The sequence below is a fragment of the Drosophila montana genome, unplaced genomic scaffold (genome assembly GCF_035044405.1).
Source record: "Drosophila montana isolate Dmon_TW-CO22-7 unplaced genomic scaffold, ASM3504440v1 contig_1962_1, whole genome shotgun sequence".
Classification (NCBI taxonomy): domain Eukaryota; kingdom Metazoa; phylum Arthropoda; class Insecta; order Diptera; family Drosophilidae; genus Drosophila; species Drosophila montana.
In genome coordinates this window covers 81,740-95,489 of record NW_026996879.1, presented here as the reverse complement: position 1 = coordinate 95,489, position 13,750 = coordinate 81,740, and the positions used below count along the sequence as shown (strand labels likewise).

General features: G+C 37.8%; 2 protein-coding genes and 1 long non-coding RNA gene across 5 annotated transcripts in view; 1 reads left to right on the top strand and 2 right to left on the bottom strand.

The window, feature by feature from the left end:
* Window positions 1-236: 236 nt before the first annotated feature.
* LOC135426043 (neurogenic protein mastermind-like) lies at window positions 237-3,621 on the bottom strand. The gene is made up of 5 exons (XM_064679008.1): window positions 3,079-3,621; window positions 2,933-3,018; window positions 822-2,625; window positions 428-759; window positions 237-365 (listed from the first exon to the last, which is right to left on the bottom strand). The coding sequence occupies exons 1-5, from the start codon at window positions 3,420-3,422 to the stop codon at window positions 355-357; spliced, it is 2,577 nt and encodes an 858-aa protein (XP_064535078.1). The 5' UTR covers window positions 3,423-3,621; the 3' UTR covers window positions 237-354.
* A 3,327-nt stretch (window positions 3,622-6,948) lies between these two features.
* The window catches only part of LOC135441288 (beta-1,4-glucuronyltransferase 1-like), a 69,567-nt gene continuing 62,765 nt past the window's right edge, over window positions 6,949-13,750 (top strand). For 2 of the 3 annotated variants that reach the window (XM_064700831.1, XM_064700832.1), the window contains exons 1-2: window positions 6,949-7,099; window positions 9,041-9,084. The gene's annotated coding sequence lies outside the window, so the exon portion shown is untranslated. The remainder of the gene's footprint in view (window positions 7,100-9,040; window positions 9,085-13,750) is intronic. The other variant, XM_064700833.1, reaches the window with a different exon arrangement.
* LOC135426045 (uncharacterized) lies at window positions 11,848-12,539 on the bottom strand. Its single transcript, XR_010435831.1, has 2 exons — window positions 12,347-12,539; window positions 11,848-12,284 (listed from the first exon to the last, which is right to left on the bottom strand). It is a non-coding gene; the product is annotated as an uncharacterized LOC135426045 (long non-coding RNA).

Sequence of the window (13,750 nt, the reverse complement as noted above, 5' to 3'; positions counted from 1 at the left end):
TTTTGGAATAATTTTAAGATGAAGATTATGATTATGATTTTATGATTGTTAGAAAAATATTTTACCTATATATTATTATAATTTCCATGCGTTTCGCACCCGACCCCAATATTAGAATTCTCTTAAATTTTTTCAATATTTTCAAAATTGTTCAATATTTTTCAAATTGATTTTCCCAGTCTTATTATCCTTAATCTAATTAATGCACGCATATTATATAAAACTAACTAACTAACTTGCAGTTGGGAATTGATAGTTTATTATAGGATTATTTGAATCAAAGTTTTTGTATATTTTCTGCAGCGTATTTAAATGAAATATATATTTTGAGCAATTTGGTAGAGATTTGAAGTCCTACATGCACGCTGTAAAGATTCGGGATTTATGATGGGTTGATTTATTTGAAATTGGGTTTTCGTCTACTTACACGAATAACGGCTGAGGTTGCAGCTGGTCGCCTGTGAGGCGACATTGCAGAGAGGCGGTCCCCCGCAGCCGCCATCAATTGGAGCCTCGTAAGCTGCTGGGCAGGATGCAGGACACGATTGAGTGAAGTGTGCAGGACATGATTGGGTGTATTGTGCAGGACACGATTGAGTGTATTGTGCTGGAAAAGGGCAATGTGCTGGATAGGCGCAGGCACAGGGCATAGGCCTAGACTGGCCGCCGTATGCATTCGGCGGCATCATGCCATTGCCGCCACATGGCATCTCAAAGGCACAGCCTGGCGGTGGCATCATGCAGGGCGGAGCTGGGTAGCTGGAAAGCGTGCAAGTAGATTAAATGATCGGTGCCCGGCAAGAAACAAAAACGGTTCTTACCACACAGGAGTGCAGGGGCAGCTCAGGCAGTTGCAGCAGCTGCTACAGCCGCCGCAGCTGCCGAGGCCGCCGCAAGTTTCGCATTTGGGAAAGTGATTGAAGTTGTTGCCAGGTCCACCGAACGGCTTGTAGTCGGCGGAGTAAACGGTTTGAGCCTGCAGAGAGTCATTGCCAGAACAGCAGGACTCCATTCTCTGAGAGAAGCTGGAACTAGGGCCACAGCTGGCACTGGGACCACTGCTGGGACTGGGGCCACAGCTGGGACTGGGGCCACAGCTGGGACTGGGGCCACAGCTGGGACTGCCCATGCCCATGCCCATTCCCATGCCCGCGCCCATCCCCATGCCCATTCCCGCGCCCATCCCCATGCCCATTCCCGCGCCCATTCCCGCGCCCATTCCCGCGCCCATGCCCGCGCCCATGCCCGCGCCCATGCCCGCGCCCATGCCCATGCCCAGGCAAGGCGGCGAAGGAGCAGTCAGGCAATTGGGAAAGCACTGTGTCTGCCCTGATCGCATCTTCTGTATGAAGCCCTCAATATCCAAGCAGTTGGCGGGGCTGACACTGCTCTGCGGGTAGGCCGAGCAGCAGCAGGACATTTGAGGGCTTGACTCCGGCTGTTGCGGGCAGCAGGGCATCTGGTAGCAGGTAGAGGGCAGCGCACAGGGCGCTTGCATGCAATCGCAAGTGGAGGGCAGTGGACACGGCATGTTCATGTTGGGCGGACAACAACATGACCCGCCCTGCATGCCTGCGGGCTGGGGGCAGCTGCCATTTTGGCCGCAATTACAGTACTCCGCGGCGCAATCGCTGTTCGCTGTTGAGCCGGACATGTCGCAGGCGTTCAACTGGCACAGTCCGCCATGGCACGTGGCATTGCACTGCGGATTGCAGCTTTTGCCGGGCCGGGTCGCCTTGTGGGCCACTTGGCACTGTCGCACGTCCATGGACTCGGGCATTTCGCAGCTTTGCTGGTCCAAGCTGCTCCAATCCGTGGTTCGCGTATCGCTGGAGCCGCTTTCCGTTGATTTGGCCTCCGGCTTGTCGGGTCTGACGCACTTGCAGCAGTCCATGGATGCACTGGAACAGGACGAATTCTCTGGCAGGCAGTCGCTCGTGTTGCTTTCCGTATAATAGCTGCTCGATGTGCACGAATCAAAGGAACTATTGACCCCGCCTCCAGACTGTGGCTGCGGGTGTTGCATCTGTTGCTGTTGCATCTGTTGCTGCTGCTGTTGCTGCTGCTGTTGCTGCTGCTGCTGTTGAAGCTTCAGATATTGGTGCAGCGGCTGCGTCTGGAACGGCATATAGTTATCCAAGCCGGGATATGACTGAGACTGTAACTGGGCATACTTCAAGTAGTCTGCCTCAGGCAGCTGGTATTGATAGGCTCCCTCTGCTGATGGCTGTGCCAGGTTATAGCCACAATAGTTAAGGCTGCCTTCAGGCATTGCCATACCCGTGCCCATGCCCATGCCCATTCCAGGTAACATTCCCATTCCCATACCCATGTCCATACCCGAACCCATGCCCATAGCCGTACTCATAGCCGTACCCGTACCCGTACCCATGCCCATGCCCATTCCCATTCCAGGCAACATTCCCATTCCCATACCCATACCCATTCCCATATCCATACCCATTCCCATACCCATTCCCATACCCATTCCCATTCCCGTTCCCATTTGCATTCCCATCTGCTGTGCGTAGTACTCATTCGCGGCCATTTCCTCCTGTCTGCCGCTCTGTGCCGCAAATTTAACGCAGTTCTTCGATGGGATTGGATCCCTTATGCCGGAAACATCTACGAAAGAAGTAATATTATAAATATAGGTAAAATAGCTACAAATTGACATTGGGTGGAAAGAAATATTACAATTCAGAATTGCAGCTGGATCCTGGATCCTATTTTACTAGAAATAAATTTGGTTTTAATTAGATTCTGATTGAAATAATTAACTTATCCAATATTTGAAACATAATCTCGTATAAGTTTTTGACCCAATGAATAATTTTAAAAATTTCAGCTTTTTTTAACTATAGTCCAAGATATTAAATATCCCTTACTAAGCCGTATATTTAATTGGATTAAATCGCAAACTCACTTTTACCTTCGGTGGCAGCTTTCGGATCCTTTTCGACATTTTTCTGATGATTCTCTGTTATTATTTCACCGGAAGATATACGAAAATCGGAGCTGTAAGAAGAATCCATCAGTAAAAGTAGTTCAATCAAATTCATATCTTAGATGTCTTGCTTTTTAAATTTAAAATTTCCCGGGAGTTCGTTGATTGATTCTTCCGATTTCAAAGAATCGTCCATAGCTTTTGGTTTTTCTTCAATTTCTCTGCTCGCTATGACACCTACTGAAGCTGACGAATTTAGGGTATCCGTATTTGTTGATATGTAGGCTGGTCTAATGGATTCGTCAGATTCCTCAGAGTTGTGTTTATTGCCTTCTTTTAGGGTGGACGTGGAAGAGACGGGCTCAAGGGGCTTGTAGGTCATGTAGATTTCGTCGAAACTTTCGATGGCGTTCAACTTTAAGGTGTTCTCCTCGCGCTGCTCCGGGGAGAGCGACGCTATATCAATGCTGTCCATTATAATCCAAGTCCTTGCTCAATTAATGCTCGGCTCGACAACTCAACCAAACCCTCTGCTCTTTAGTTCACCCATAACAAGAGCACCTGAGTGAATACACCCGAAATTTTGGTGCGCTTCCGCTAGTATTTGCTTTGTATTTTCTGTAATTATTTCATACTGCTTTTAAGTTGCATTCCTAGGCAACTATGTTTCAAACAAGTCAAAGGCTTTTTTTTTGTTTCAATATTTTGTATAGTGTTTAGAATAATTAGTAGAGAAAGAATATATTGAGAAAAATAGATTATCATTATACTTCAACTACATTTGAAAATATAAAACTTTATTTTTACTTAGTATTCTTAATTTCTTAATAAAGTAAATACATTTATTTAAAATTAATTATAAAACGAGAAAGTTAGGATATTTTCGGCACGTCGAATATTTAATACCCTTGTAAACATTTCACTTTTGCAGAAACATGTGAAAAGAGAGTTTGTTGGAAATATCATTGAAAACATAAAATTTTGCCATATAAGATCCTACTACTACACTGATCTTTTCTATAGTATATGAAACAGTGGTCCGTTCTTGATGAGATTTTCCATATACATACGAAGTAAAAACAAACAAAAACAGAATTAGAAAAATAGCTGGTTTTCAACAAAGAACAATTTATTTAACCTGTGCTAACCTGATGACGCGGAGTGTACATGAGGATCAAAGGGGAACTAATAAATCCCGAGTTTGATCAATTAAAAAAGAGGTTTCCATATCAGAACCAACTTTTCCACCGATCGTTTCTATAGCAGCTATATGATATAGTTATTCGATGTTGATAAGATTTTGCATACATGTGGGGGGGCCATAGAAAAACCAATAAAGTTTGGGTAAGATATATTGATAAACAAAAAAGTTGTTTATACTAGAAAATACTTGTGGATCGATCATTCCCACAGCAGCTATATGATATAGTGGTCCGATCCGGTAGCTTCCGATATATGTACTGTCTAAAATAGAAAGTCGGACCTGTGCAAGGTTTTAAGACGTTAGAACGTTGCATAGAACTGTCTCTTTCTATATGATATGGCTATATCAAGTCGGCTCTTGATGCTGATCTAGAATACATATACTTAATGGGATCAGAGATGTTTTCTTCTATGCGTTACACACTGCATGACAATAATATAATATCCCCTACAAGAGTCGAATTCTTGCCAGAATAAATTACGTCGAATCTTCTGCAGAGGTCACTGAGACTTCCTGGCGCTACTTCAATGGGAATACCCCTACTGACACAGGCGAAAATTTAATTTCCGTTTCGGCACAATGTCATCTCAGTTGTCGGCAGGAAAAGCTGGTGGTAGAAGGGTGTCATATTTTCCTTAAAATTTCCTTCAGCTGCATTTACAAACATACAAAAACGTTGCCTACTATTTAAGCTGTAACACACACACTCACGCACACACTCACGCACACACTCACGCAACACACACAAGCACACACAAGCACACACACACTCACGCACACACTCACGCACACATCTTGAGTGTAAAGTTGTTTGCCAGCTTTTTATTATACTCTTGCAAAGGGTCGTTTCAATTTTATTAGGAAATATGCAACCCCTAACGCATACAATTTTTATTTCAAATAAAATAATTTTTTGTATGGTTTTTCATCAGCATAAAATTTGAGAAAAATGCGCATAAAACTTGAAGCAGATACTAAAATGCTGTCCAGGTAGTAGAATATGAGGTACCTTTATGTTGGGATCCAATTTGTTTTTATATTTTATTTATTATTTTTACATATAACTTTTATTTTTTTTTGAGCGCATATATGTATTCATATTATAAAGCTATATACTTTCCAAGTAATTGTAACTTCTTACAATAATCATATTTATTATAAAATTAAAAAAAAAATTGTATATAAATATGCCGATTAAAAAATACTCTAATTTTGTTAGACATCGTTGAACATTTTGTATAATCATTCGCAATTTCATTTCTTTGTTGTTCTTTTTTATTATATACAAATTAATCTTGAATTAGCAATAAAATATCTTATAATAAGTAGGTAGGTAGGTTAAATATATTTTAAGTTTTTATTGCCTCGTACTTTTATTAAACTTTTTTTTTTATATTTTCTTTTAATTTGTTCCACATACTGTTTTTACATACTAGTAGTACATACAAGCACATAGATATATTTGGCTATCAAATCGGGGAAGGGTATTTAATTATCGGCATGTCTAACATGGCACACACCTAACTTTATAGCCTGTTGGGCTTATTAATTGCCAGCAGGTGTCTGAATGTGCCAGCGACTTTAATTGAAATTCCGGATTTTCGGATGCTTGGAACCTTCTGGCGCTTAACGCCAGCTAATTATTGTGAAAACAATTGCTTTTCCATAGGGATGTTCAATTTCCCCAAAAAGGACCTTAGCTCCTTCTAAGGACAACAACTGAAATGTACTCAATTATTGAGAAGTTTCAATTAATTGCTTTTATCGTGAGCACATCGCATCTGGCTGATCACTTTGCAAGCCTGTTTGCACCTGTCCATCGGGGTCCATTTGAAGAGCACATCCATTTCGCCTAATGTCTCGCTTTTCTGGCACTTTAGATGGCAAACATTTGCTAACCAGAACCAGAACCAGTCATCATTATCGTCACCAGCTCTCGGCTGGGGCAGCAAATTTGCATGCCGGCGGCTACTTTGGCGTGCGATTGAAATGTTAAGTTGCAAAAAGTATGCTGAGCGATTGATTGATTGATTGGTAGGCAGCTGCAGGATGAGTTGATGTGGGGGGAGAAGGGTATAGGAAGTGTGGGCTAATGATACGACTTCAACATGGTCTTGGACTTGGACTCGGAGTTGAGAGCTGTGGGCTGGCGTTATTATGTTCAATTAGACACTGAGGAATTTAAGGCCATTTGATTGATGCTGTAATTGTTGGCTGCAACTTCTCTGAAAAACGCTTTCTTTGTTTTTGAATTTTTTTTAACTGTTGCATGCAGATCGAAAACGAGTTGCTAAACTGTGGCATTCCCAATGTAAATGCACGATTCGGGCTATTAGTTAAGCAAACTAGATAGCATTTTTTTTTATTTCCTGTTTCCTATAATTCTTCAGAATCGTTTTAAATGCACGTCCACTTAAACGTAATTTCAAAAAATGTCTGTTAGCGGGATGAGTTTATAAAATTATAGGTGTGGCAACGCTGTTATTAACAGACGCCGAAATTCAGATATAATTGCCGGTATTTGAATAATATGTGTGGATTTCGTTAGAATAGACGTGTGTTTATGTATTCTATATTTGTGCCTGCGTACATATTGTTAAACTTCTTTAAACCTATTTAAACTATAAATAAGAAACAACTATTTTAAAGTCTCTCCCAAACTGTTAACCGACGCTCAGAGAATAACTCGTTAACAGTAGCGCTAAAAAATACCGAAAAGATAAATACCAAGCGTATCAACAGCTGTTAATGCAAAATTCGCCAGCTAACAGCATACTGTTAACAGTCTGTAAAGAAATTTCCAACCGTGCGGGTGGCCACGCGCGTGCCAATAAGAACTCCAAACAAGAAATTGGAAACCAACAATGAGATTTTCGCAAAATAACACTTAAATCATAAAAAAAAATAAACAACACAAAACAAAGCGTGCCAAGCTGTGCGAGTGCGAGGTGTGTAAAAAGTCAAGGGCTAAATGAAGAATACAAATACAATGCTGCCTGCGTAAAGCCGAATGCAAGAAGCTAATCGCAATCACAGTAATAAAAACAAGTGTAACACACAATATTAATGTACGAGGCGTGCGGCCAGCCAGCCTAACAGTGTGTGTGTGTGCATGTGCATGTTGTGTGTGAGTTTGTTTGCGTTTGTGTGAATTTGTGTGTGTGTGTGCGCGTCACCTAAATAAACCAATTTTAATTGGCAAGAAGAGAGCAAGAAGCATTTATTGTAGTTGCGGCCAAAAATCAGCTGTCTGCTATGTGTCTGTGCATGTGCGCTTGTGTGTGCGCATTTGTGCAATTGTGTGCATTTGCATGTGCCTGGGTGTGTGTGTGTAGGCCTATGCTCGGCATTTGTTGTTGTTGCGTCGGCCCGTTTTAAGCATTTTTGGTGTTAAATTTTGAAGCCTGCGTTCGTTTCTTTTTCTTTCTCCTACATATTCTGCGCTTATCTCTTTTCAAAGCCAAAGCCACAGCCGCCAAACTCGTTTCGTTATTTAGTTGCCATTGGGTGTTGTTGTTGTTGTTGCTGTCACTGTTGTTGCTGTCTCTGTTTTTGTTGCGCGACGCGTCACGCCTTTTGTGTTTTTAATCGCGCAATTCATTCATGAGGCCCCCAGCAGCAGCAGCAGCAACAACAACAACAACTATCACAATAACAACTACCGATCGTCTGCTTAATTTAGGGCGCGCGTTTTCTACTCCAAATTTCTTTTATTTTCACTCAAAATATAAAATAGATAAAAAAAAGAGAAGGAAGCAAAATATCAAACAAAAGCAAAATCAAAAGAAATCAAATTTCAAACTTGTAACAGCGTCAGCAACAGTAACAGCAACAGCAACAACAACACTAACAGTTGCAATAACAGTGACAAAAAGCAACAACAATATATTTATTCACAGCAGCCGTAGCCAAATTGCACTTTCTGCCGTTTTTTTTTGTGAATGTGAATTGTGAATGTGTGTGATGTAAGTTTTATATTTTAAAAGTATTTTTAAACACACAAGTTTCCGTTTGTTGTTGTTAATTTGCCATTCCTTACGCCGTTTGCTGTTTCGAGATTTGGTTTCGCGCTGACCGACCGGCTTTTTATCGCATACTAAAAAAACAACAATTACAGGCATTTCCGTTTGCCTCCGTTTACCCACACACATTTGAGTTTTAAAATTGGGATTCTCTTATCGAATACCCTGTACCAAAGAATCTGATGTGGTTGCTCTAAATTAAAGAACCTTAAGATTTCAAACATTTAAAAATATAAATAAATAAAACAGTTAAGAAAAGTTTTTCTTGTGCGTAAATCATGCGGTTTTCTATAATTTTCTTATCAAAAAATGATTTCAATCAGATCAAATGGATCTTGATTAAAGTTACCCGCCAAGTTTTCAAAGCCATGCCCAAATCGTTTTAATACATTTTGCCATAGATCTCTTTTTGCGCGATCATATTTTTTTTATCGTTTTAAATTGGTGCCAGTATAACTTTGTATAGCGAAAGGTTATTTGGTCACAATAGGAAATAATTTGAACGACGAACTTTATTTGATTTTTGTGGCTTAACAAATAGCCGTGAGATCAGTTGTGACAAATTCAATTTTCAAGCTGCATTTTGTATCTTTCCGTCAAATGATAATTAGGTTTGCGCTTAGATAAATATTAATATTAATATTAAAGTGTAATTCAAGCATATTGGAAAAACATTTTGTATAAATTTATGTAATTCAATTTTACACTTTCAAAGTGTATTTTAATTTGTATTTTTTATGTATGGCTATTCTGCATAAATGCATTTGTAATAAATATTAAACAGTTCACAGTTTTTATAATAGTGACAATTTTCGTTAAACAAACTGTGCAACATGATAATAATAATATTTTTCATGCCATTCTAAGGAACACAACAACATTTAGGATTTGTCTTCTATGGAATCCAATTCGTAAGTTTACCTTTATTTTTTTTTTAGCACACTTTTTTTTTTTAAATGCTACCACAATAAAGTAATTGATAATATGTACTCTTGGTTAAATATAAAAACATTCAAGTTCTGTTTATTTTGACATTCGCATTATTTTAACAAAATTCTTTTGTTACGAACTACTTATTTATTCCATTTATCAATATATTTTTTGTAAAATGTATTACATTTCAATTATCTGGCAAATTGGTTGGCTTCCATATAAATGGTATATTTAATTTTCTTTTCATAAAAGAAAAACTTATCTCTCCTACGCACATTTTCACGCGCTTGTCGCACACATTTGTTAACAGATTGATTATTTTTTAATGAGCTGATTAATACCTCGTAAAAACAACATCAAACTATAATTAAAAATGTCAAAAATTATTTGTTGAATGGCCAAAATATAATTTATGCGCGGCCTTTTAAAAATAGCAACTGACGAGCGCTCGACAAAAGACTGATATAAACATGCATAAAAACAAGAGAACACAAGGAAACTATAAAATTAAATAGAAATGCGTTGGCGATTTATTATCTTGTTTAAATGTTTTACAAGTAGTTTAATATTCTTTCATACGACTCAGAAGTGGAAGATATTTTGCTAAAAATGGCATTGCTTAAAATGTATGCGTACCACAAATTAGAAATAAATAAACCCTTGCAGGTGTTATCCACAATTGTCCGTTTGACTGTTTACTGAAGTTAATTAGTTATTACACCCTCCAAACATTTCCTTTTTTCTGTACATTCATCGGAGTCGGTACTTCTTCTATATTATTTAGAGAACTTAGGAAACGGCATTCAACAAGTGAAACATTGTATGATATTAAATTTTACCAATTACATATATTGAACAAATTGTCTTTTAATATAGAGAAGAGTATGTGTTTTCAATTCTATATTTATATTAACACATAAATTAATACCGTCAAATTGGGTAAGCCTTGCGTGGATTCATGAGAAACACATTTTGTTTAAGCATATAAGCTAGACACTTATTTTCAGTTAGTGAGGTCTTGATTTAGGACATTTTTAAATGTTACATTTACATTTCGATTTTTGCATTTTACATTTCTACAAGTCTTTATTAGTACAATACATGATCACGCGTGAAAATATGTAAGGCCTATATAAGAATCATTGTCTGTCAGCAATTATCTGATACTTGAAAGTGGTTGTCGCTACATTGAATTCTATAATACAATTAAGTTTTTATCATGTGATTACATGTTTGCTCGGCAAATGCGACTTCTTTCAGTTTCTTAGAAAACTGTTTTCTCCCTGAGAAAAAGCTAGACTGATAAGCTGTCGCAGTTTCTGCTGACGCCCAAACGGACCGATAAGGCGCATTGCAGTAGCTGTTTTGTGTGTCCGATAAGCTTGACATATTTCCTCTGTTTGCTTGGCGATAAAAAAAGGCTTAAACGGAAGTAAGTAGACACAAAGGCGTGCTAGATTTGCTCGAAATAGTCAAGATGCTGCATCAAATAGGGAAACAATAGAGTCTCATTATATGAAAAATCAAGCGAAGAACGTTTTTCTTATAATAAATATTAAAAAGTTAATTTGATAGTTGCAAACTTTCAGTCTGACGATTGAAATAACACGGAAAAAACATATAAATCCGGATCTTTTAAGTGTCGAACATTTTAAATATTCAATTCAATTTGATTAATATTTTAAATTTGATATGTCACATACCCTGTTTTAGTGGAGAATACGAATATTTGAAAAGTGTATTCGATTGTATTAAACTTTTCATTTGTGGAGCGAGTAAGGTTTTGATTCTAAATGATATTGTCGGAACATAGCATCACCTTTTGTAAAAAATCAAAATTTGTTAAATTAATTTTTCAGCTGTAAGTGACAGTCAACTTGACAGTGTAATTAATTAAACATTCAGACAATTCATAATGAGAATTCCCCTGACCCATGGACCACAGTTGCCTGGTTACTTTTGAAGACAGATAGGCTGACATATTTAAACAAATACATAAACATATGCGCACTCGTATTTACTTGTATTCATCATTTACACATAATTTGTTTGTGAGAAGGCGTCATGGCAACAAAAACAGCCAGAAAAATTACAAAGGGGGCGCGTGCTATGTCAGGGTTCAGCAGGTCAAATGCTGAGCAACTTTTTTTTGCGTTTTCTTTTTTTATCAAGCTGTCGGAAATTTTTAACTGCCGCATTAATTTCAATTTGTGTTTAAATATTTCCCTCTCCTTAATTTGCCTAATGTTTTTTACATTTTTAATGAGCGCTTTTGCAATGTGCGGAAATTGCTGCTAAGCCAGAAAGTTTTATTTGTTTTTACATTTAAATTGTTTTAAAAATATTTAAATGTGTAACAAATATTTTAATGTTCATAACAAAGAAATCATATGTATACTAATAATTTCTCGCATACTTCTTAAATTACGTAAAACTGCAAAGCTCAGTATTTATCGGGCCAATCGATTTTCGTGCTAATTGACTTAGCTTTTCATTGAGTTCACAAAATTTCGAACTACTTCAAACTTTGTTCACATTGTGCCCTTTGATAATGAACTTTAGTTGAAATTAATTTGTGCCATTAACAAAACTCAATCAAGCGATAAACAAAACTTGCGTTCAATTACGCACCTAACTCAACTTCATCGATCAACGTCGAATCTAATCCAGCCCAGCCCAGTCCAGCCCAACTGAACCCTACCCAAGGGAACCGACCTTGTCCTAAATTATTATCGGTCGAAGTGTGTGCATACGTATATTTAAAACTGGACACTATATAATTTACACTTGAATTAATCAGACACTCGACCACAAATGAAAGCCAAGTCAACTTGGAGACGTTTTAAGTCAGCTGTCAGCATGGATGGAGGAGCCCAGCGACTCTCCCACGCACCCTCTCTGCGAGCCCTTGCGACAACATGCTTCCAGTCGGTATTAGTTTACAGTTTTGCGGTTAACCGCAAATAAGCATTTTGTGAAATTTGTTTCGTTGGTTTCGTTTCCACTTTCCCAACTCAAAGTTGGACACTTTGTAAAAGTTGAACTCGGACAGCGGGTGGTGTCCGGGTTCGGTCAGGAAAATGGCTGTTTAGCTGCTTCGATGGTCCTGCTTGGTCGGTCATCAATAGAATTTCTATTTTTCTTTCTCATATTCCTTTTCCTTTTCCTTTTTTTTTTTCTATAAAACAAATTTTTACACTTTACTGCGTTTTTATGACATTCCCATGACTTTATGCTTACGTTTCACTGCGCAGAAAGTGCGACTTGATGAAAAGCGTTGCTATTGGCGACAATCCCTTAAAATATCAAATAACGGGAGACCAAAGTATATCTAAGGCTTTCAGGCAATACGTTTTGTACATACTTCAAGAAACTAAAAATAAACAAGCTTCCAATCGAAAGGTTCCATAGAATTTATTATGTCTGACTTGTTTATATGCTGTATACCGAGATAAGACTCTTATCGTGATGTATAAGTATTCGTATAATTAAATTTGTTTTAAATTATGTGACATGTTTATTTATGAACTGCTAGTTGAATGTAAGCAAATGTTGAGAAAGTACATTTCATATAATTATTAAACCATTTTATTTTTTATTAAAGGGCTGTATTAGCTAAGTTCGATTTTGAAGTAGATTTTTAATGCCAGGTAAAACTACGATATGTATATACATCATATATTTATAAGTGTATATATATATATTAAATATTATATAAATGTCGATTTTAACTTGAATTGGCCGATAAATGATTTAACATCGCATATAGACAAAACTTAACAAAAATAAATTTAATATTTTGTAGTTTATAAATCATTACAATTATACTACTTTACTTATTATCGGACTATGTTCTACAAATATCGAAATAATAACTGACGTTCACAGTGAGAAAGTAAAACATAAAATTTAATTAAAAACGCGTGGCAATATTTTATGAATGGGAATTCATGATCACAAAGATTAGCATAAGCTTTGTAATATATGTATGTGTGTAGGTAGAAATAAATATTCCATATTCAACAGCTTTGCAATTATTCATTTATTTATGCGTAATTGGCTAGCAATTTTTTAATTTTCCCTCAAGGACTTTTATGATGTCTCTTCTGGCTTGTATCTTCCTGGTAAAAGCATGCAGCTGTCATGGAAACCTCTAGGCAGGCAAAATATTTTCTTTTCTTTCGTCTAACAATTAGGCACGCAACCATCCGTGGGCGGGTCGGCACAGGTGGGCCACCAGCAAGGCGTGTGATGTGCTGACACCTTGGTGAGTAGGCGTGGCCAGGTGCACATCCACGCTGTCCGCATGGCAGGCGCCTGAGGCGAGAGCTTCTGTTTATGGCTGATTGAATTGAAGTGGGAAGCGTGCGGCGTTAGTTAAACTAGAACTCGACTTGCAAAGTGTATTTAAGGGTGATTCATATGTTATTTAGCGTTCACTTGAAATGAATATTAAAGGGAAGGTTGGGCTAAGTTAAATGCCTAACCTAATAAGATTGTTGTAAGTTTTTTTAACACACTTTGGAGTATATTCGATTTTAACTTAAAATTGTGAAGTTGATTTTGGTTATAATTATTATTTTAATTGACTTGAATTGTAATTCAAGCCAAAAGATCATTCTCAAAAAAGTAACATATTCTTTT